General features: G+C 36.6%; 2 protein-coding genes across 5 annotated transcripts in view; one reads left to right on the top strand and one right to left on the bottom strand.

The window, feature by feature from the left end:
• The window catches only part of CENPP (centromere protein P), a 111,638-nt gene that overhangs the window by 81,319 nt on the left and 5,215 nt on the right, over positions 1–25,104 (bottom strand). For both annotated transcript variants that reach the window (XM_058844638.1, XM_058844639.1), the window contains exons 6-7: positions 24,865–24,953; positions 19,765–19,861 (exon numbers count right to left, since the gene is read on the bottom strand). In XM_058844638.1, coding sequence (XP_058700621.1) covers positions 19,765–19,861; positions 24,865–24,953 — 186 coding nt within the window. The remainder of the gene's footprint in view (positions 1–19,764; positions 19,862–24,864; positions 24,954–25,104) is intronic.
• OGN (osteoglycin) lies at positions 6,193–21,027 on the top strand. Of its 3 annotated transcripts, none has more exons than XM_058844636.1 (8): positions 6,193–6,389; positions 7,008–7,260; positions 11,318–11,402; positions 13,342–13,500; positions 14,005–14,207; positions 14,784–14,879; positions 15,186–15,394; positions 21,009–21,027. In XM_058844636.1, the coding sequence occupies exons 2-7, from the start codon at positions 7,093–7,095 to the stop codon at positions 15,354–15,356; spliced, it is 882 nt and encodes a 293-aa protein (XP_058700619.1). In that variant the 5' UTR covers positions 6,193–6,389; positions 7,008–7,092; the 3' UTR covers positions 15,357–15,394; positions 21,009–21,027. The 3 variants fall into 3 exon arrangements, with proteins under 3 accessions (XP_058700619.1, XP_058700618.1, XP_058700617.1); XM_058844635.1 differs by lacking the exon at positions 21,009–21,027 and adding an exon at positions 15,715–17,705; XM_058844634.1 differs by lacking the exon at positions 21,009–21,027 and having other exon boundaries at positions 6,194–6,389; positions 15,186–17,705.

Raw genomic sequence — 25,104 nt, 5'->3', positions numbered from 1 at the left:
CCATCAAATGATGCTCATGTACCTCATGTACCTGTGCACAAGTGGATGCAGCAGCAATTTTAGACATGGTGTTGCGGAAAGACAGGAACAGTAATTGTGTTGCTTGGAAGATATCCGCTAAAGCCTGCTAAATGACACACAGTAGGTACAAAAGTGCTGAGCTGAAAATAGGTGGAGAATGAAAGAACTTTTGAAGACAGGATAGAGACAGGGATCATACATGATTGTCCTATTCTCAGTCTTCCCAAAGCATCTGTTTATGGGCATTGCTGGACACAGGATATTTTACACTAACCTTTATTATTAATTCCACACCCAATTCCATGTTCTCACTATCCTGAACCATGGTAACGTGCTGGTGCTGCTCCTCACTACTACTGCCTTGGTACAGTGTAAAACATACTTGCTTTGTGTTTGCTCTGGTACTTCCTTTCAAATTATACATTGTTTTTAAAGGAGGAAATAGTCAACATGCTATTTATTTCATCAGTAACAGCAAAACCTAACATTCAAATAGCTTAATGAGTTTGTTTACAGAGCAGTCAGAAAATACAGAAACAAAGTTTGATCTGGGTTTTAACTCTGCATCTCCATGAGCAATTCAGGTAAATTAACAGCCACAAGAAGTTATTATAAAAATCAAAAGAAAGAGAAATAACAGTAGTTTAATCCAACTGTCAATATTTCTTCCTTTAGCCCAAAAAAGTGGGAATATATTTTGCTCTTTCCTGATAAATATTTTTTACACTTTGCTTCAGTACTGTGATAATGAAAGTTATCTGGATGAGGACAGAAGCTTCTTTATAGAAAACAGATGTTTCACAGTTCACATTTTCTGACTTAGTTTAACATATTCACATTCCACTTCTACAATATAAATCCATTTCCTTCTTTGTTGCCCAACTTGATCATTGTGAGCTATAAGCATAGGCATTTCCTACCTGAAAAGCAGGAAAGGGGAACATACTGTATTTCTAACCAAAAAAATATACATTGAAGAGATTTCACAAGAGTATGAACTATTCAGCTATAAGCCAATTTGTGTATACACTATTGCAACTTGTGGAACTCCACAAATACAAACATTTTTAATGTTTTACACTATTGTGCCCATAATGTATATTCCTAACAACCTAATTAATTTAAAAGGAAAATAAATAGAAACACAATCTTGTAATTCATTGCATTAATTCATCACATTAATCCATCATCTACAGAGGGAAAAAACCCACCTTATTCTAAAAGTACAACATAAGGAAAACAGATAAATGTGAAGATGAGCCATGAACACAGAGGGTAAAGCAGATGCTATGAACACAAGGAACAGATGCCTGGAACACTGAAGTAAAATATGGATAAGGCCAATGATTCTTGGAGCCCTGATTCAAATGTCCCTGTGGACATAGTAACAGCTCTCAACAAATGATGGTATTGTCATAAGGAAGTAATGCCAATTCTGGAAGGAATTCTAAGAAATTGTAATAAATTGCAGTAGGTTGGCTTTTGTTTCAGGATATAACTGATGTCATATAGCAAAGTTCAAGAGAACATGTGTTTGACAGAGGGGTCTGGGTAAATAGCACTGTTACTCTGGTTATCATTTGTATTTGTTAACTATAGTTTAATATCATACATGATTTTTGCAAAGTGCTTTATTCATTTATAACACAGTAACTGATAAAAGGAGTTTCTCTTTTACAGAAATGCAAGAAATAAAGGTAATGTCTTCAGCCTTAAAAAATTCTGATTATAAATCAGAAACATATGGAAAGTTGTTCATACAATCACTAGGTCATTTTTCAGCTGTCTCCATTTTGCAGCTGGTGGCCCTAACAGTGACCTAAATTAATTTAATTCACTGAGTCTTGGAAATAGTTGCAACTTTTAATAAAAACCTGGAGGTGTTTATGCATAACTATTTCAGGTACTTCTTCTGCGATCCTGAATCTTGAAGAATATTCTATGTTTTCCCTGTAGGACATGACATTTATTTTCCATTTAATACTGCCTCTGAACCCTCCTCCATCCCTCAAGGACGCCGAGTTGGAATTGACTTTGCTTCACACAGCAACTCTTCTACAGCACCACCTTCAGTTCTCAAACCAGGACATTGTTCCCTCCTCCCTCTGGGATACTTTTTAGTTCCCAGAATAAATGCAACCCCATCATTATTACTGGCATAAAACTGCCTTAAAACTATTTTTACACCCTCTATCGGGTCCTCAACAAAAAGCAGAAGGGAATGAAGGAGTCTGAGAAGTTTCATATCACACATTTATGCAGCAGTAAAGAGATAAAAATAGTTTTAGAAAGTAGAATTAGTCCCATACAAACATCAAGCAGAAAAGGCCTATTTTAGAAAATAAAACTTGCGTAGAGAGCTACTCCAAAAACTTCTCGTTACAAAAGGAGAAAAAAATAGAACCATTGAGTTCAGTTCTAACATCACTTAATGCTTTTGCCCCCTTTAACAGTAAATCTCTCACTGCTTGCAGATTATTACTGTGTACATGCTATCAGGCTGGTGCAATAACTGTCTTTTCCTCTACAAAACCTTTTCTATTATAATGACCCCAATCCAGAACAGCTGGTCAACACTGTGAGATGTTTAATCACATTCCATACAAGAGTTATGCCAAGGAACCTCCAACATGTTACCTTCCACATGAAGCAGAAATATCACACACACAAAAAAATCCAGCATTTTTCCAGGTCTATAAATTCCCAGGAATCTTTAAAAGCTTTCCTAATTTGTCCTCATCTCATTCTGTCCCACACAGATGTCTGGCCAAGAGAAGACACTGACTTTGAGCATTCTATATAAGTGATTCCCAGCACCCACCACAGGCTCAGGTCATCTGAGCAATAATCTATAGTACTCTTTCCTAAAACACTTAGAAACAGTAAAACTCAGAAACTAAAGAAGTTGCCAATATCATCCTTTAGAGACTATGACAGAAGACGAAAGCCAAGGTCTTTAAGCAACTGCAAAATACACTTTCTCTGTCTAAATATAAAACAAACCTCAGTGATTAAAAAGAATCTCAGATTTGGTTTATTTCATAAGGAATATCCTGATAGCAACTTGATGGGACTTTCCCTAGTGCTGCCTCATAGCCTCATTCACCCCTGCACCCCAGAGGTAAGGCCCTATGGTTTTTCCTCCCCATTTTTCTTTTTCCAGTGTCCTGCCTCAGTGCCAGCCCCTGTCCACATACAATTCCTTACAGGCACCTTGGAGAAGTAATTTCTCTGTCTTGCACAGATGAAGGTCCATCCCCCTCTGTATTGACATACAAACTAAATACTAGATTCTTTCCCAGATGCTGAAGATTTAGTCAGTAACATGTACAGTTTGGATAGTTACCCTCATTTCTGTCTTGCTCTCCTATATTTTTCCTACCTCTGCCATCCACAGCCACCTCCCTTCTCACTTTTTCTCTCCTAAAAGCTCTTTATTTTTCATTGTCTAACATGACAAAAGACAACCCTGGGCAACAATTTTTACATCTACTATGTACTCTACCACCCTTTTCACCTAAAGTTAAGATTTTCTGACAGCAGAATCCAGAGACCGAAATCCAATCCCATTAATCTGGCTTGGGTTCGATCCACTACAAGAAAAGAAGTCTTGTGGCTCATTTACACCTTCAGCTACACTTTATATCCTTACAAAATTAAAGGGAAATGACTACTATTCAAATTTAAGCCATGATTCCATGTCAACAAAATTAGGAAAAATAACAGTCCAGCTGAAAGTATTTGGTGGGGAAATCAGCCAGTGCAAATGAAATACCAAGGGGAAATAAAAAACCACATCATGAACACATTATCAAGGCCGCCTGAAAAAACTGGAGCTCAATGAGTTAACAGCACAGCAGGCTTAGGTTTCCAGAAAAGAAACCACCTTCCAAGTACATTGATCCTTGTAACCAGAGTCCAAGCAACAGACACTTATACATCCAATTTCCAAGCACTAACAGTGCCTAGAAAGCACTCCCTGCTTGCCAGGGTATTTCCTGTGAGCTCCCCTACTGCCAATGCATATGAACCAAATATTTCATCTCACGTGATTTGGATATTGTGGTTATTTCTAGTCACTCTGAGCAGGAATAAAGCAGTTGAAGGAAGCAATACTCCCCTTCCTTGTTTGCAGCCACTCATACCACCCCCATCCTTGTGCTGATCTGAGCATCTAGTACATGTTCAGATAAAAACTGGTTTTTTCTGACATTATTTGCTGATATATTTTCTTCTTTCATGACAATGCAGACAAACTATGGGACAAGGTTACTGTTTAATTTGGCACTGTAAGCTACTCCTTGATGACATCACACCAAATGAATTATTTAACATCTCCCTCTTGGGATGTATTTGTAAGGAAGTACTCATGAGCTTCTGAGAGGTGCCTCTATTGTAGTGAGTACACACATGACAACCTTTTTGTGATAAGCACACAACCAAAATCCTGTGACCCTGACGAGCACAGACTTTTCACATTTTGTGCAGAAGCTGTTCCTGAAGTTGTCTAAAAATTCCAAGCCTCTTCTCCTCTTACAGATCAAAACAAACAAGTGTTTCCTTGAATGAAGACTTCCTATATTTACCCAGTAGTTTTCCCTCATTTTTTCAAGATGTCATACGTAAGGCAAAGATAAAGCTACTCCTAAGACATTCTATGTAGCTGTAAAATCTAGGATTTCAGTACTTACAAAATAAATTATCATACAACTGACTATAACAAATATATTTAATATTTTATATCTTGCTTTGAGCTTCAATACTTACTAGTTGGTTTTTTTTTGTCCCTTAGAATAGTTATCCAGTGATTACATACAAACACTGGAAACATTTGGATGCCCCAGAGACAGAGGAAATCCTAAGGTGGATGTTTGGCAGAGGGGTGACAGCTAGAAAGGGTAAGTAGAAAGCAAAGCTGTGTCATTACTTCCCAGACATGCAGGAAGGATGATGAGATGGTATTAACACTGCAATTTAACCACTTCTAAACTCCTGGTGTCCTCTTTGTTCCAGCAGAGTAGCATCCAATGGGATTCAGGGCCCAACTCACATTATTACTGAGCCTCTTCCCTTCACATCTCCATTTTACCATCACAGCACTATGACCAAACTTCAAGTCCAAACTATCACACTGTTAAATTTGCATATGAACTAAGCTACAAACATTTTTATAAAATCCAAATGAGTTCAGAAACTGGTAGTATTATAAACCCAAAAAGATTTTAGACAGCAACTGGCTGTAGTCACTCTGCAGATTTCCTACAGACATTTGGCTGCTAAGCAAGGCAGCATTTAAAAGAAAACAACCAAAAGGTCCAGAGTTTATCAACAGTATTACTCCAGAAAAAAAAAAAAAAAAAGGGAAAAAAAAAAAAGGTATGACAGTAAAAGAGAAATGTAAATCTGGATATATTCCCACTAGACTTTATTGCTACATACTTTTTAAAGACTTGAGAAAGTTACTCTATAAACTTTCTAAGTTGGTCATCTGTCTCCCATTTGTGCTGACTGCCAAAAATTCATAATGAGGAAAAGGATGGGGGAGGAAGAAATGCATCACAAATCCAGAAAACTGATGCTCATAGTTCAGATGGAAATTCTACACCTGGACAATGTTCACTAAGTTATCTACAGAACTGAAACAGAACTTTATTCAAAGCAAGTATTTTTTGTGAAACCCATTGTTCAATAAGCTGTCAAATAAGTCAATTAATGAGGCACTTAGACCTTGATTGTCTAAAAATCTCAACACAAACACAAGAAATTCCAAAGCATATTTTTCTAGAACTCTTCAGGCTGAAAAGTTTCCATTTCATAGGTAGGTGAAACTTCTCTAAACATACACAATTTGTAATAAAACATTTTACTATTCACAAAATGTGACTAATACAACAGACGTGTGTTTTGGCTCTACTTCTGTCTCAGAAAGCAGCTGCTTTGTCTCTAGGCTGAAGCATTTCACAAAATGGATAACATATGCCTTATTAGAGACCTCCAGTTTGTACAATTAATATCTGATTTATAGAAAAAGCCTTAGCAAATATAAAGAGAAAATTACCACAAAGCAGAAAGCTGCCATTTTAACAAAGAACACCAAAAGTAGGATGAGCTACACAGGCTTAGCATTTGCAAATGTTATGCAAAGTACAACCCCCTGCTCCAGGATATTACCTCTCACCCTGGGAGAGAATGCTGGCAAAGCTTTTTTACCTCATGGAAAGCACTCTTCAGACTGTCAAACTTTGAGAAAGTGTTCATTTCAACAGTTTGGATGTAATGCATAACTTGAACCTAAAGTACATTGACAAAACAGTAACTATAGATAAGGACATCTGGTCTCAGTGAAGAGTTTGGAATCTGCTAAAAAGGTAGGTGGACTTTTTTCCTAAAAGTAGATTAATATAGAGCTTAAATAAAACTACAGAAAAGAGGAGAAAAATGCTGTACAAAGATTTATTTTTTAAAATATTGCATGCATATTTGTAATGTTTCAAAGATCATGTTTGCAGCCTCTTCCCCTTTCCTGCCTGAAAAGTGCCCAACCTGTAAAATATTGAGGGTACTATCTTCTCTTGTTAAGTCTCAAATGTAAAGTAAAAGACAGAGAGACTATTGCTATAGAGCATTAAGGTTTGAAAATCCTAATTTTGGCAGTAAAGGAAAATGCATTTGAACCTCACATGTTTTAGTTAGTTCATCTATATATATGGCAAATATTTAATATTAACAAAATCATCTCACTTTTAACAAAAATAACAAACTGGGAAACAAGCAAATGCAATTAAGAGAATATTTTCTTTATTAGCTGGAAAATATTTATTTCCCAGTTTCTTCTCATGTTAAGAACAGATTTTATAAAGTTGGAGTCTAATTAAAGGATATCAAGAGTTAAAAGTTGTTCCATGTTCCTTATGTGTTAGAAACTACTGCCAACAAGTCCTCTAGGCTTTAAATATTGTTTTGACGGATTGCATTTTCATTTCCAGTCCCAAATAAAGTGTTCTCCAGAGTCCAGGCACGAGCAGATCTTCACCAGCTCACTGAAAGACACATACATTGGGCTGGGCAAGAATGGAGACCTTGCAGGCTACTTTTTTTTTGTTTGTGTTTGTACCTTTGGTAAATCCAGCACCACCTCTGCAGCAAGAATCCCTCCAGTTTTATGAGTATGATACAGATGTTTCCATGGGAAGCCTGACCCAACAAGATTATGAAATGCAATCCAACGATATAAGAAAGGTATTTTATTTATATTTTCCATTTAATATTTTTAACTGAAATAAGCATTATGTGAAAAAGGTGTTGTGTGCATGCATGTGAGTTTTATGGAAAAGTCCTAAAATAACAGGGAAGCATACAATGGGTTCAGACATAGGGAAAGCCACTCAAACTAAAACCACAAAAATATTACCCTTGCCACAGTCTGAGTAAGCCACAGAAGGCAGGCTTGCACAAATAAGGCTAAAGCATCATTTTAAGTCTGCTGTTCTTATATGCCTGCAATTGTAAGAGTTTCAAGAACAGGATATATCACTAGCTCAACAGTTTGAACTATGTTGTATTAACTCAGTGAGTTTGCTTAAAAACAAGGAAGGTGATCTAATTTTTTTTTTTTTACTCTCCAAGTAATAATTGGAACCCCCCTTTTAACTGAACATAACCTGCCAGTATAAACCACAGTTGCTCTTTTGACTTGCCAAACTATCAAGTTTCTTGCCTCAGTTTTTGAGGGGTGGGGTGGTTTGGGTTTTTTACAGCTCAGCTGCTCAGTTTAGCAGTCCTGAACTTCTATAGAATGTCCAGTGCTTGAAGAATCACTTACACATTAACACTTTCAGGGTCTTAATAAAGTGAATATCCCCTACATCTCACTGCACTCACCAGTATCTCCAAACAGAATATTTTTCTTGGGTGCTCCACATTCCTGCCTCTGAATTTCAATACAAAAGCAGAAGACACAGAGTCAAGGGAGAATTAAGTGAAGTGCCACAACCTCAGCTCCCTGGGACAGTTACAAACCTCACACCCCCATTCACACCTAACCAGTACACACCAACAGAGAAGGAGATACAACACTGATCAGGGAGAAAAACCAAGAGTAGTCCCAAGAGTAGTTGCCAAGGAAAATACCACAGCTCCAAACCAAGTGGTAACAGCCCAGTATGAAAAGCTTAAGGAGGTTTTCATTAATATTAACTGTACTTGTTACAATAACTTAGTCTGATAAGCAAGAAAAATAAAACAGCAAAAGATAGTAAGTAAAAAATTGCAGCCCAAATGTAGAAAAATCACTTTCGTATACCTTTTTAATATTTCCCAATTCTATTTAAATTACAGCTTTCCACTGTTGACTAAAACAATAAGCTACATATTTATAGCAAAAAAATGTCAAAGGTATTTTTAAATCTGACATCTGCCACAGTGATGAAGTAACATGTTTTCATAAACCCATGAGAAAGGGACTATATAAATGACTCTTAACTAGTGGGTGACTATCCACTCAGAAGTAAGTTTTAAAAAAATACTAAACCCGTTAACTTTAACCAGCTAGGCACAGCATCAGATGACATTTGTTAAGAAATTGTTTGCAGAAGATTGCTGCTGCTTCAGTAAAGGAACAAGAAGTATACCTGCATGGAAATGGTGCCAACAGATGTGCCACAGACAAATTGAAGTCCTCCTGGCAGTGCTATAAGCTGGAGGTCTTCTGAAGGCCAACAGTTCTGCTTAGGCTAATTCTAGGAATGTAGATGGTCATTATTTCCATCAGGTCAGCTCTCCATTGATATGTTTTCATTGCAAAATAATAAATGAGCTCCTTATGTGCAACAACTACATCAACACAAGTGCCAGTGTTCCCAGTTTAAATCATGGGGTGCACAAACAGATCTTCTATTCATTTATTGCACCAATTTTACTCCCCAAATATTCCAAGTGTTAACTGAAACTGAAATGCATGCCAAATGTTTCCTCAAGCATGCCCAGTCAGAAATCTATCTTGCATACAAATTTAACTCCTTACTGTATGCTTGAACACACAGTTAGAAAAAAGACTTGTACTAAAAACATCAGAAGAAATTTATTACTATGATTTAAAATTACAACCACACCAGTCTTGAATAAAATTTGAGCAATTTGAAACACAAAATCTTGATTTCCACAAGAGAACAGAACCACTCAATTAGATGCTGTCTCACATCTGGACTAACTCATTTCATTGAATATAAACAACCAGGACTTTGTGTTATAAGATGAAGAAATTATTTTGCAGAAATTTGAAGATGGTTGGAGTATTTAGATGTAATGTGTTCATGTGTATGTGCAGCAAAGTGCAAGAGGCAGGTGGAATCTAAGTATGCGAGTAAGCCAATATTCCTTCAGTGCATTCCTTACATATGTAAGTAATGAACTTGTGGTTATAATCCAAACAATCTTCTGCACTGATACTCCATACTTAGGGATTTTTATGGCTGATCAGCAAATGCTTTTTAATTTTAGGAATTTAATAGTATTCTGCAAATTACCAGTTTTAATTTTTGTGACATTTCCCACTGGCAGAGATTAGTAATACATTGCATTCTGCTAAGAAGTCCCATCAAAGACTACTTTGATGGCTCAGGTAGGAGACTCTGCTAGAAATCTTCACCTGGGACAGGTAAGCTGTGCCAGCAAATGTTATTCAGTGTCCCTTAGGAGCCTAACCAGCTGCAGTCATACGAGTCCAATTGTTCTATGAGCAGTCCATACCCTCAAAAGTCTCTAGTGGCACAGATACCTGAAGGGCCACGTCTTCATGTGCCTAATCAACCTATCTTTGTGAGCTAACTCCTGCAGAAAGCTTCTGTGAGGTTTGCTGTTTGCTGGAGTGTAGCTGGTGAGCTGACACCCCCCAGCTTCCCTCCACCCAGCATGGCCAAACTGCTGCCAGAATCCTACTGAGAACCTAAAACTTCACTAGGGTGAACCAAGCTAGCTCAAACTAGAGCCAGAGGCTGGAGAGGCAGACACAGGGAAGAGCCAAGGGACAGATGATTCACAGGCTAAAAAGGGGTCAAAATGACAGAGGCTGGCCAAGATATTTGTTTCTCAGGCTTTATGTCAAGCCTGAGGGGTTTGTTTTGCAGAATACAAAAATTCCCACAGTAAAGTATACGCAAGCAACTAAATACCAAATAAAACACAGTATCAGAAGGGGCTTGAAAGCTCTTACTTGCACACTGCACTTGTGGATGAACCACCTGTGAGCCGAAGGAGGGGAGAATGGGGGGATTTAGAAAACTAGAAGGGGTTCATTTGTCAGCATGCCCAGTGTGCAAGCAGCTCTCCAACAAAGCACTTTGCTCCTGCCAGGGCCTGGTCCTTAAACATGTTTAAAACAAAACAACTTCCACATCTCACAATGTTCTTTCCTGCATGTGTTTCCAATAGCCACGCACACCAAAAATCATATTGGCTTGTTCTGGCCTACAAATATTCCCCATTAAAAAAACCCAAACAAATGATGCAAGCCAAAAACAACTACCACAGTCAAACTGAAATCTCCTTAACTTTAATGTATGTAAATCACAGGATAAGCAGCTGTATCTATACTCTAAATACAGTAATAATAGGTAATTCTCTAAAATTCAGCCAGGTGAAAACCTGTTCCCTGCATCACAAGAGGCCCTTTCTGTTAGCAGCCCACACCTTAAAACAGACTTACATGCAGATCATGAAAACAAATTATTCAATTTCAGCCAATACCTGCAAGGAATGTGTTTATAAACTAATCTGTCCTGTGATTAAAAAGATGCAATGACTATCTCCAGGAGGAATTCTGAATAGCTTTAAATGCAAGGACATCTCTGTCATTTTATTGAGATTATTTGGGTAAAACAAAAACAAAATACAGCTTACACTCACGAATCCTATTGAATTTTGTATTATATGCAAAATCTTGATCTTCAAAACTCTATTGCTTGTAAATATGCACCACTTATATATTCCTTCCCACCATATAGACTATATTTTGTGTTTCTATTTTGTGTCTACTGTCCTTTTCTGAAGAACTTGAGTTCTCTAAAGAGCACTGGCAGCACCTTCCCTTCTTGCCTTTCCAAGTGAATTGGGCATGTATGAAAGTGACAATACATCACATTACTCATCCAACCTATAAGAGAATTTTGAAAATTAAGTGCCATAAAGAGGTATATTGGAAGAAGCTCAATTTAGAAGATGTTATTTCAGATACTCGTAATGCTCTGTGGCTTTTTGCCTGTGGTTTGTGTTTTAAAATATCAATTGTTCTCTCACAAAGGATGGAACAAACATTTCTCTTGACACTTCCCTAATGCTGCAAAGTGATGACAGCCAACTCGATGTCCCACCAACAAAGGACACAAGTGAGTTAACTTATATGAATATTGTGATGCCTAAGATATCCAAAAGAATATATTGTAATATAAAAATCGAATATGCAAAGGATGACAAAGGCTACAGAATTAATCCTTTCATTTATGAATATCTTTCATATGTCCTGTGGAAAACCTTCTAACTTCTGATGGAGCAGTCTGAAAAATTTAAAGGAGCCTCAGGTAAACTCTGAACACACAAAGCACAGCTTGTAAGTTTCTCCACAGACTTGCCCAGTCATATTTGCCATTGAGATGTACCCAAGTTAAATAAATTAGACAAGACAACTAAGAAAAACAAAATACATCTCCCACAGTTAACCAAGTGATGATGAAATATGAGGTGCTTAAATTAATTTGACAGATTTATTTGAACAATTGGCTATTCTCAAAGTTTACATCTAATGATCAGGGAGATCAATGTTTAAAATACATCAGGAACATTCTTCACTTGCCAAAGCTTCCTACAGGCTTTGGGTACATTGTCCAGATTTCTCCTAAAAAGCCCCAGTGCTCTCTACACATGAAAAGGACAAAGTTTCTCTGCCAAACAGAGCAGTGAGAAAAAGAGACACCTATTTGGTGTGTCTGTGATCTAAACTTCCAAAAATAACTGATGATTCAGCAAGTGGACTATCAATCTCCACAAAAGTGCTAATTCAAGGTTAATTATTACCAAACAGCACCTGTCAACAAGCCCCCATCAAAAGCTGAGCAAGTCTCCAAAAACATCAGAGCTTCTAGACAGACAAGCATAAAAGCTATTGCCTTAATAACAGTGACAACATTGTTTGACATTTTCCATTTCCTACACAAACACGAAAACAAGCCACTAAATAAAAAAACCAAATCACCAAATGGGGCAGAACTCTACAGACTAAAAATGATGATATTCACAAAGTTAAACCTCAAAATCTTTGTTCTGTTCTCTGCAGTGCTGCTGTAAGAAAAATAATTACTGTTAGATATACTGGGTTGACTTCCCAGTATTGACCAGCTGCTTTTGTAACTTCTCACTGGTTGTAGAAGGTCCTGTTTTTCTGTGTAGTGACAACTACAAGGTCATGGAATGACCTTGCTGTCCACACTGAATTCACTCCAGGGTGGAAGCCAACCAAAGCTCTCAAAATATAAAAAATACAGCACAAGTCACAGCTGTGGTGATGAAACTGGATTAAAAGCCATATTCCTTATATGCATTTGAATATTGCTGGAAGAAAAGATTAGAGCAAAGTAGAAGTTACTGATACTTTACTACCATGAAGAACAGAACAAGCCACAAAGGTCTCAAACTACACCAGAAAAATTTTCTTTCTCTGATTAAAACAAAAGCTGTAAAAATCTCAGTATAAAACTAATAGACTGTTCACAGGGCTCGGAGGAACCTGGTCCAGTGGAAGGTGTCCCTATCTGTGGCAGGGGGTTGGAATGAGAAAATCTTTAACATCCCTTCCAACCTAAACCATATATAAACATAATTGCTGGAGTTTTATCAAAAGGTTTAGACAAAATAGTAGGTAGGAATAACACAGGATATTGTGTGACCTGCTAGAAATGCTCCAATGCACTTACAGTACCAAATGCATGCACTGTCAGGTGTTTCTCCTTGTGGGTTTGGTTCCAAATGTGATATTTAACACAGTCACAAAACTTACAGTTGTCACATTCACCATACTCTTAGCCAACTAAAGATTTAAACTGAATTTAGGCTGATTAATAGCATTTCATATGCTCAGGTAAGATAAGAGATTATACACAGGGAAATCCACACACAATAAAAAGAACAAAAACCCCAAAAGAGTTGAGAACATTCAATTTTCTCAAAACTTGATGCAAATATAATTTTTTAAAAACCCAACATTAGGAAATCTTCAAAGACACTAGGTGATTTGAATGAGTTGTAACTGTGTGCTGAACCCCTTGCTGGCAGACCTGCCCACGTGTTTGCTGTGCGTGTGCCTGAGCGGCTCCGTGTACTGCGAGGAGATCGACATCGAGGCCGTGCCTCCCCTGCCCAAGGAAACCGCTTATCTTTACGCTCGCTTCAACAAGATCAAAAGGATTGCAGCCTCAGACTTTGCTGACATTAGTAAGTGACACCTCAATTTCCATTTCTGCTTTAGAATACGAAATGGAAAGGCAAAATGGAAACGCATTTTGGACCCTGTAAACATCTTAATACTCCCAAACAATTAGGCAAAGAGCAGGTTGCTAAAAATAAAATTCATCTCTGCATCTCAGCCAGTCTTAAATGACCAGGCATTATTTTTCCTTCAAATGCTCCAGGGACAACTCTGTCAGCTATCTCACTCAACAGCATGACAAATTCTATGATATCTGAAATCATGTTATCTCTAAGACAAAAAAAAAAAAAAGGATTCAGAGTATTACCCTTTTTAATTTTTTCAATTTCAGACCAGGAAAAAAATCCAGATGTCAATGTTACCCGTATTTTAATAGCATTTGCATTTGTAGATCACAATTTAGATGCTGCAGCCAACAGTATAACATTTAGTGTATATAGCCATACACATTTCACATGCCATGTAATTATAAACTCAATACTTATATTTTCTTTTTTTTTTGTGTAAAGCTACCTTGAGAAGAATCGATTTTAGTGGAAACAGGATAGAAGAAATAGAAGATGGAGCCTTTTCAAAGCTTCTGCTTTTGGAAGAACTTTCTCTTGCTGAAAATCGACTTGTAAAACTTCCTGTTCTACCTCCCAAACTAACAACATTTAATGCAAACCAAAACAGAATCAAGAGCAGAGGAATCAAAGCAAATGCTTTCAAGGTAAGGAAAAACCCATTAATTTAGCTAACCAAAGTAAACAAAATTAATAACCACACTATTCAGTCTGACACCAAATTATTTTTCTGTATTTTTTGTAATCTAAGAAACAAACTATGATGATGCAGCTTTCCAGCTTTTGCTTTGCTTTTAAGGCCCTATGGAATATCAATCATTTGTGCACTCACTCTCTCATGTCCTCCACATAGAAAACAATTTTCTATGAAATCTCTCACCTGCTTACTTTCTCTCTAACACGTAAAGAAAAAAATATTCAAAAACGAATGGCTCAAGTACAGTTCTGAGGAACATAGAAATACTAATAAACAATATATATATAGCACTTTATAGTGGTCTCAACTTTTATAACCAACATGCTGACACTGAAATTTCCCAAACATAGAAGGTCTGTTCTATTAATTTCTTGATAGAATTCAACACTTACAGCAAAAGAATGACTTTTGTTACATCAGTTTACAGGCTAAGTGATCAGAAGAAATTTCTGATGTCTTGTAACAGGCATGAGTTATTTAACCTCAAATAATAGCAGCATCAGTAACCTCTCTTTCTGTTTAACAGAAGCTCACAAATTTGGCCTACCTCTACTTAGGACACAACGCACTGGAATCTGTTCCCCTGAACTTACCAGAGAGTCTGCGCATTCTTCACCTTCAGGTATTCCCAAAGGACTTCCTTAACATTCTCTTAGGAAACACATCAGGAGTTACACACTTCAAATCAAACTTGTTCTATTTTAAAACAGTTCCCACTACAGCTTTCCACCGTGCCTCTGAATAAAACAATTTACCATACCAATTGTGTATGGGCACAACCATCCACAAGTTCAGAAGCTGCTAATTCCCATGCAATGATTTATTATTGGTTTCTGCACATCAGGGATAGGAAATGACAAGAAGAAGCCATAATCTTTTATCAACAACATATGCATGTTTTTATTAATAAAAACCTTTTGGTTTGCAGTACAACAACATCACCACCATCACGGATGACACATTCTGCAAGTCCAACAACACGCGCTACATCCGCACGCGGATGGATGAGATAAGGATGGAGGGCAACCCCATCGTCCTGGCCAAGCATGTCAATGCCTTCTCCTGCCTGAGGATGCTGCCCGTGGGAACGTACTACTAGCACTGCTCGTGTCACTCCACATGCCAGACCCAGGCATGGTAACAACGATCACTTCTTCCCCTGTTTACAAGTTCATATCCTCTCCCTTGCTAATGCTCTTTTCCCTGCATACCCAGGACCTGCTGCTATGTTGCACCATTCTTCTCTGAAATAACCATTTCAAACCAGTCACTTTAGTAGTTATGGTGTCCCTCACGCTTTCAAAATCTTTTCTGTTAATGAATGTGTAAAAATATATATATGCACACACATCATCTAAACTTTTATTTCACCATGTACCCTTTAGGTAAAATCCCACAAAACTGCTTGTTCTCATTCTTTATCAGCACTCAGAACAACCACCACATTTTACTTTCAGATAAATGCAAGATATTCTTTGAGCAAGTCGAAGAGGAAAAATACTTCTGAATTCCAATCCCACTCTTTTAATCTGGAGTGATATCTTTTTGGTTGACTTTCAAAGGTGTATTGGATGAAGATTCGTATGAGAGAAAGTTATGTTTAGAAACAGAACTTCTCAAAGCTTAAATTCATTAAAGTTTCTTTAAAAATTTGATTTGTGGTAAATGAGAATAACTCCCATTTAGGTTTAGTAAACCAAGCAACTGGAAGTTTGCAAAGATGTTTTAGATTTCCTCCTACTATTTTGCTTTGGAAAGAACATGTGTTTTATTTTTACACAATATATTTTTAAGTGAAATATGTATGTTTTGCTGAGCTGTTCTCACAAGAGCTGTTTTTGCAACACCAGCTTCCTATTTTACAGCAACAGTCTATGTACAGCATAATAGACTCAGATATCTTAGTTATTGACTAATGATTTGACCAAGCCTTGGTTCCACAGCTTCTCCTGACAGGAAATGTGACAATATAGTTAAGAGCAAAGCTGAATTCATATGTTTACCTGTAAATAAGTATGATTTCATCTAGATGTCAGAGCAAAGAAAGAGAATTACCCTTCAACAACAATAGTTCTGATCATTAGGGAAAATCAACACAGACATTGAAATTAAAAAGAAAAGCTTATTCCATCATTAATCTGAAATGAGAGGTACCTTCATGCATTTCACTCAACTACTTGAACATATGCAGCATATTAAAAACACAAATTGACATGTTCTGGCCTCGACACTAATTCATCTAAAACTGGCCATCACTGATAAAGGGCACAATGTTTTTAATTCCACAGCTGTACATTTCTGACATCCAGCTTCTCCCCTCCAATACCTACCACAGGTGTAAAGCCAACAGACAAATGAATGCCAAAGGTGTGCTAGTTACTATTACCACATCAACTTTGAACTAATTTTGAAGCTAGTATAGATTCCTAATTTGTAGAAATAGTTAAGCATCAAATGCATGATGATGTGTCACTACATCTAAAATACTGATTTTATAAGATATTTTGTATTAGTTTTATTTATCTTATTTAGCTAAGCCTTGATTTGTTAGTGCTTGTGTTTTGGGGAATTGATGCCCACTTATTTCTGAACACATAGTTTTGCCCTGAACCCATTACCCAAGAAAAACAACAATCTCCAGTATTTTCCACTTTAAGTTGTTTAGTGTAACAAGAAGGAAATTCCATTGTCTTAATTGAGAACAAAACCAAGTCCTGCAGCAATACTTGGTTTTCATTTTTCCACATAAATCATAAAACTTTGATGTTCCCAGGTTTTTAGCTAAACGTAAAAAACAACTTCAAAGCATGTAAAAATATATTCCAATGTCAAGCCAAATTTCTGTCTGGAAAGAATTAAACCCATCAATTCTCTCACATCTCTTGTGATAAACGCTTAAGATGGAAAAAACACAGTTATAAGTATGATAATGTTACATAAGCAGCAGTCTCTGATCTTATTCTCATCACAAATCATTGCTACTAAGACTCTTTCCAGTATTAATATGATCAGTAAATATTACCAAAAATGTGTATACACAAATAAATGCATATTATTCTAATATACAGACATGTAAACAATCTAAGACCTACCCACTGCCACACAATTAATTTTGCATTAAAATGTTGTATATATTTTTGAAACCTACTAATTATCATCAGTAATGCTAATTAATGCTCTTAACACTTTGAGCGAACCAAAGTAGACAAGTGGTACTTTCTGAATGCCTCATGCAGGCTCCAAGTTCTCTGATGTGTTTTACTTCACTTTCCTTATTCACAGCAAGTTAGTCAAAAACATGAGAAAAGCTTCAGTAGGGAGGATTTCCACCTCCTATTTGTGTGACCAGTACTAATATCAAGCTGAATGTAAACTGTTCTGTTTTTTCCTATCACTCATTTCTGTTCTGTATTTCCAATAAAACTTGAATTTTTGTCCTTGTTTATCAGTATCAGATTCAACAACCTGCTCTTCCAGCCTTGCCAACACGTTTCAGTTGTTCAGCCTCACAGCATACAGAATACTTGGGTAACACTCCATTTTTGCTCCTTCAAAAACTATTTTAAATTGACCTTGAATTGCCATTAATCTTAGAACATTCAATATTACTTAAAGTACTCCTCCACTTCTGTTATCCCTTCCTTCTCAAGTATCAAAACAGGAAAGAAAAAATAAACTACTTTTGGTGTTTACACTACACTCTGAAGAAAATATCAGAAACAATTTTATTTCTACATAGAAGCCTTGGCAATTATCTTTGAAAAATAGACAGATTAACAGTAAAGCTAGAAACCCAAGACTCCCCGCAAAGAAGTTTTCTCTCCAAACAGGAGAGTCTAAAGAGCAGGTAGGGGGAAAAAAAGAAATACAAAGATTACAGACTCATTTTTAATGTTGTGTAAGTGTGAATATTAACAGGATAGACTCTTGAGTTGGTTTTATGCATATATTAACAACATATGTCTAACTGCTTTCCCACAAATTACTGAAACCATTAAATTACAAATACACATTCTCCTTGTCAATTTTGTTATTTGAATTGTCAATTTTGATCCTTGAACCCTATTATTAATCCTCTTATCTGAGAAAGTCTGCTATTTCAAAATGAAATGATTAGTAATGTTAACAAAAATATGAAGGCCTAAAATACTCTTCATAAGCACACAGTCAATCATATTTGGTAAATATTCTCCCAAATTGGTTTGCCTTTCAACTTTATCCTTATATTTGCCCATGGAAATAGAACTACCTTTAGAAAGAACATCTGTAATACTGACAAACTTGTAAGGTCTTCAGTGAATTATCTTCACACATCTTTTAGCAATTAGTAGACATTTTCATTGTTCACACTCAACAGCTGAACAAATACTTTTTAAAACTGCTTATCTAACAACAATTTGAAAATTGTCTCCAAACCCGTCTCTTTTCTGTTTTTTCCTTTTTATTGTTTTTTTAAATGAGAAATATTTACAACAGTTCACCAAATCACTGTCCCAGAAGCCACAGTCACTGCTGATGTAAGGATCAGAAAGCATCAAGGGAAGCTGGGAAAAACAATCACAAAGCCCTAAAGTTCCTGGTGCTCTACCTTTTCTATGGAAGGATTAAAGAAAAGCCCTCACGCAAAAACCAGCAGGATTAGGCAATACCAGTTTATTGCTCAGCTGGGGATTGGATTTTTTTTTTTTAGTATTGTCAGAAAATAGAACTCTTTTTTCTATTCTGGTTGGACAACATAAATTCATTAATCTGGCACAGAACTCAAAGGCCTAAAAGATTGAAAAAATTGGAAATTATGCAGTTCCTACTTGCTACTACAGCTGAAAAGATGGTGCAGAGCTTAATGACAGTAAATTCTTGATGTACATAAAACACAGCCAAGAAACCACAAACAATTAAACATCCTTCTCTAACATAAAGCAGCATATAAGATGATTTGTGTCTACAAGACTAGTATTTTTACTACAAAGATTAGTTATTTATCTTAAAACCAACACAAAGCCAAAAAAACAAGGCAAATACCAATTAGCCAAATTTACAACCAAGCTCAAGTACTATGTTCAAGTTAGGAGGGAAGAACAAATTCCCATACAAGTAAAACACTCCAGAACTGAAAGTGCTGTCACCCAACCACACGCTGACACATCTTCAAGACAAACAGATCTAATCCTTCAAAACCAACATTTACATGCCAAAGACTACAAGTGTTATTTTCTTTTAATTTCTTCTTTATCCTTTTTTAAAAAATCAAAATAAAATATAATACAAAGCAAACTGTCTTACTCCTTCACAGAAAGGCACAGTCTTATTTTCCTCCACCCCTGAGGAGCACAGCAATTGCTGCTCAATTTCCCCATGACCACAACACAAATTTTTACCACCACATACAAAATTAAGATGACATATTCTGATAAAGACAGCATTGTGTCACCTCCAATGCTCTGTCTTAATAAACTTCTTAAAGCAATAAATAATGTACTAATAAATAAAGGCTTGATAGACACTACCTTGAAATGCAGGAAGGTCCGTCTACGATGCTCATGCCACTCAGCATAGGTTAAAAGGCTTCTGAAAAATGTTAGAAGATCTCCACGTTCTTCAGTGCTATAAAACAAAAATATATTGTTTAACACAGTGCTAATCAGATGTATCAATTCTATAGCCTAAAATTCACACTTAAAAAAAATTAGTATTGTTTGAATATGAAGTAGAAATGACCCAAAATAAGAATGACAAAGCTGGAAAAAAGCCGAGTGCAATAATTGAAAAAGAGGTTAAAGAACACATTCCTAAACCAGTGTTTCTCATGTTAGTCTGATGTGTAAAACGTGGAAACAAAGTAGTCACCTGCAAATTCTTACTTTGATTTTATTCTTGTTCAACTTGTTTTCTAAATAAATTCTAAGATGCTGCATAGTAAAATCTGGACCTGCAAATTGTTAAGATTTCCCAAGTTGTATCACTAACCTTCAAATATTCCCAAAATCTTTGTCCTAACCAGCTAACTCTATGTGACATGTTACCTTCAGCTTTTCAAGATTAACCCCTTGCAGCTTCAGTAGAAAAGAAGGCCTGATCACACAGGCCATCTAAACCAAAACTTTTGTTAGACAGTTAAATCTTGATGTGATCTTGTCTCCAGAGCAGAGGGGCTCCAGCCCTCTGAACATCTTCCTAACTCTCCTCTGAACCTTCTCCAACGCAGGACCATGTTCCTTCTTATGCTGGGGTGAGAGAGGGAAGGAATGATAGACATAAATATTTATTTTTTAGATTTCTAGTAAGGATCAGGATGGAGAAAGGAAAAGAGACAATATAAGGTGACAAACTGTCAGCCAGCCAACCACACACCCAGGGCTGTTGGGGAAAGGAGGAAAAGCTCATAAAGGGTGTGCAGTTTTCATTGAACAAATGCACCCAGAATGTTAAACTCCACCAAAACCACATGTCACCATACCTGAAGTAACATGATAATTTAACCATAAGGGTGAAAGGCTTCATGTCATTGTTGATATGAAGCCACAGACTATTAGCCATCATCAAAATACACCTGGCAAGCACTGCTTTGGAAGTACAAATATTTATTTTGGTTACTAATACAGTATTTTAAAAGTTTGCAAACCCTGACTGATGAAGATACTTGCCTGATGTCTGTGAATATTTCAGGAAATTAAAGTATTTAAATTCTAATGTAAATTTGACTTCTAACATACTTTCTGTTTGAGATTAGATATTCTTTTTGTATTTTCAGAACAGCTGAGATCAGAGACTCAAGAAATTCGCAGAATGGCTGCAGCAGTGGATTACCAAGTCAGTTCAGCCTTCCCAGGGAGAACTGTGCCTCCAATCCAGCTCTATTTAATATACAGGGACAGCAGAACTCAACATGTTGCATAAAGAAACTGGGAAAAAAATACATTAAGGTCATTCAGATATTGAAAATGTGAAAGAAAAGCCAAACAAGTTTTATCCTAGCCTGGAAAGAACAGCATCATTAAAGGAAGTTACCACAGTAGTTACAGCTGCCAACAAAATCAGGCCAAGATGAAAAAAATGCTGGCAGCACTGGGGAAAGTGAGTCCCTGGAACAACACAGACACACTGATTTACAATAGATCCTTAGCTCTGGTCTGGGAGCTGGTTTTAACCACAACTCTGAATTGTACATGTCAAAGTCCACACATTCTATAGGAACTGTGGACCCCTGGTAACAGCTGCCCACATCTCCATGCCTGGAGAACAGATTCCACACAAACTGCACCAGGCCTTTTCAATCTTCACTTGTTTGTGGAATAGAGAAACACAAAGCTTTTTTACAAAGCTCAAATTATTTTTGAAGGACTTGGCAATTTTTATAAATATCCACATTTTGACTTTGTTTTAGCATTGTTTTTAGTTCATTTCTTTTTTTGCCTCAAAATAATTTTTAGGTGATGCAGCAGATGAAAATTTTCAAGGCTAGATCATCAACAGAAAGAAAAAGTTTTGTGTAGAAGTTCAAAGAATCAGTATCAAATATAGAAGTTAATCAACCAATGTATCTGAGGATGTACTTTTCTCACATAGCACTTTCAAGAGAGAAAACTGAACTCAGTGTTTAGAAAGGCGGAATATGTTGGCAAGAATAGCTGTTTGTAGATCCATATAGGCAAAACAGTAAGAGAATGCATAAGAGCACCAGCTCAATGAACTCTCACAGCATTGAATCTACCCATAAACAGTAATTCTTAATTAGCCCAAATTAGCCTAATTCCTCCTGCTGAAGTCAACTACACTAAATGCTAAAATACCAAGAAAACATGGTATAAAATAACAAGGAAGTAAGAGAGGGGATGGTACAATTCAAGTTAGTTGTTTTTTTTTTTACTTTGAAAGAATTTAGCATTACAAAAATCCATGTGGAACAGAAAACACTTGTCTCCAGCGCCAACATCCATGTTACAGAGAAGTCAGCCAAAACCAGCTAGAAGGATATTCAGGCAGAGAGTAACTGTCAGGTTAAAATCATGGGCTCTTAAAATTAGGTTAAAATGGGCTCTTCATCCAAACATCCTTTCACTTTAACAAAATAGCAGCAAAACACAGAAGTATGTAAGAAATCTAACTGTTGTAAAAGTACCTAAGCCTCCTTTAATGTGTTCCTTTACCTATTTTAAGGGAGAAAATCTATTTTAAGTCACTGCAGAATGCAAGACTTGCTACATTAACATAGAAAACCAAAGCACCATTCAAAGCTGGGGGCAGAATTCCTGCTTCACTTCATTTGCAAGAGACCTTGCCCATGTAGCATTTAATATAATGCATATTTCCTAAATCTTGCACTCTGACTTACAGATTCTAACTAGTTAGTAAAAAGAAAGAGCAATTTTCATACTGTTTAAAATCTCTATTTGCCTGAGTAATCCATGCAAAGGTTAACTCCCCCAACAATTAATGGGGTGTCAAGTCAAAAAAAGGAAAAAAGACTAATAAGAGTTTTTTTTCAGATGTTGTGATTCTCAACACTAGTAAAGTATAACATTAAGTGGTAACTGGTGCCAAGGGGACACAAGTGAAATACAAAAAAGACAATTAAATATTGTGATTCCATTTGCATACATCTATTGTCACAAATTATTAAAGAAATTCTATAAAAATATATCCCACTTTTTTTAAATGTACAACTCTTATATAGAGATGTACTATTTTTATATAGCAGCAGTACCTGCAGACTGTTGAATTTTGTTTTATTTAAAAAGATAATGCTCAAGTGTTCTAGCATTCCTCTATTTTCTTCTAAAGCAGGAACTGAATGCCAAATTTTTAACTCTGCTGCTCTTAAAGAGCATTTTCTGACACGTAATATGAAAAAAAACAAAGCCAAAAAAAATTAGAAAATTGAGGAGGAAAAAAAATCCCAGCCAGGAGACAAAACAGAGCAGAACTAGATAATGGATTTGGCAAGACTGGGCCAAGGAAGCAAAAGGAGAAAACAAATTGGTAGGGAGGCTGAAAATGAACAAAACAGCAGACCATATTCAGCTGGTCAGGAATGGAGGGAAAAACAGGGAAGAGGTAGGAATTTTAGGAACAGACTAAAGAACAAAGGCCTAGTTGGGGAAAGTCTGGAACTGGACATGAGGGGATTACAACTTGGAAAAAGAAATGAGGAGCAGCCCAACAAGGGGATTGAGCAAACAGGCCCTGAAGGGACATCACAAACTCAGGCAATGGAGCAGGGGGTGCTCTCAAACAGGCACTGCCAGCACACACTGTGGCCAGGACAAGGCACACAGGAAAAATGAAATTTGAAGGTGTTGTGAGGGAACAAAATGGAGTTGCTCCCCACCCCCAAATTTCCCATATTTTTCAACCTACTGACCCCACTGATCCTATTAGCCACATGGCTGCAAGGGTATCTGCAGACACGAAGCCAACAGGTAGCATGTGCAAAGGGAGGCTCAGAAGAAGGCACTGCTTGCTTTGTTGACAACTTCTATCATTCATGAAAACTTGTATTTATTTATTACTGGCACAAGGTGAAAAAGGAGAAGAGACAGGGACAAGACAGCATTGCTCCAGCCAGGATGAAATAAAGTCTGCCACTACTTCAACACATTCCCTGCCAGTGTGACTATTAAATTCCAATACACTTCTGCTGTCATAAAACACTCATGAATAAAACAGGGCAATTTCCTCTTCTAAATCCCACTTCTTGAGAGCAATCAACTGTTCTTCCCAGTTACACCACAGCCTTTAGTAGGTTTTTATGGAAATCTCAAAGCCTTTAAGTAAAAAAATCAGTTCTCAGCACAGTCTACTGAAGTCTGAGGTAACTCAATAGAACTCTCCCTTCACCCAGCTGTTGGGCCTTCCTCTCCCTCCCCAAGACCAAAAAATAACAGAAAACAAAAGAAACAAAAAAAAAGAATTAAATCAACTACTCAGTGATAATGGATTTGTTCTCAGAACAGCTTGCTAGCAGAATTTAGAGGAATACTGCAGACAAATAATTTGATCATTTACACATCATGTTACCACAAGAAGTTGGCATACTCCAGAAAATAATAAAAAACAGCATTCATTTATACATTTAAGTTTTAGTACGCTAATTTTCTTAAGCCATTGTACAAATACACTATTTCATGTTTTTAAATTATATACTTTTCAGATATTAGTGAAATAAATCCTGATGCCAATAAGAGAAAAGGAATTGAGAACTGAGAATCAGAAACAGGCAAATACTGGAGGGGGGTTGTGGATGTGCACTTTAGGCATTACCCACACTACACATCTGCAGCTTACATACACATCAGAGGAACAATTATATTAATTAAAGTGCAATAGCTGAGATTACCATGTTACCTTTCTCTTCAAAAAGCTAAAACACACTATAATCCAAAGCCTGGCTCTGTTTAACTTGAATTTGTAATGATCCTTCCAGATCTTGAAAATCCCATGCCTTTCATCTTCAGGATACAGATAAGGGATAGGAAGTGTTTAGGTTGGGCTCAGGACACATCACATAAAGACACTGACTGCCAGCAATTTACATAAGAACTCAGTACTGCATTTAGTATCTCATATTCCAAACAATGACTTGCCTTGAGCAAAAAATTCCATCTTACCTTGAAACAAACTTGCTCACATTTGAATCTTCTCTGGATTCCATTATAATGCTGAGATCACTAACAACAGCAGACACTTTCTCATTGTTCTAGATTGGAGAAGTAACAACAAAATATTTTAGAAGTCTCTCTGGCAAGGAGAAAAATGTCTGTTTACATATAAAAAAATAGAAAAAGGTAGATATAAATGCTGGTAAGTACTATAATCCTTAAAATAGCGATTTTTAAACTATGTTTTGT

Source organism: Poecile atricapillus, chromosome 9 (genome assembly GCF_030490865.1).
Source record: "Poecile atricapillus isolate bPoeAtr1 chromosome 9, bPoeAtr1.hap1, whole genome shotgun sequence".
Classification (NCBI taxonomy): domain Eukaryota; kingdom Metazoa; phylum Chordata; class Aves; order Passeriformes; family Paridae; genus Poecile; species Poecile atricapillus.
This window is presented reverse-complemented; position numbering and strand designations above follow the sequence as displayed.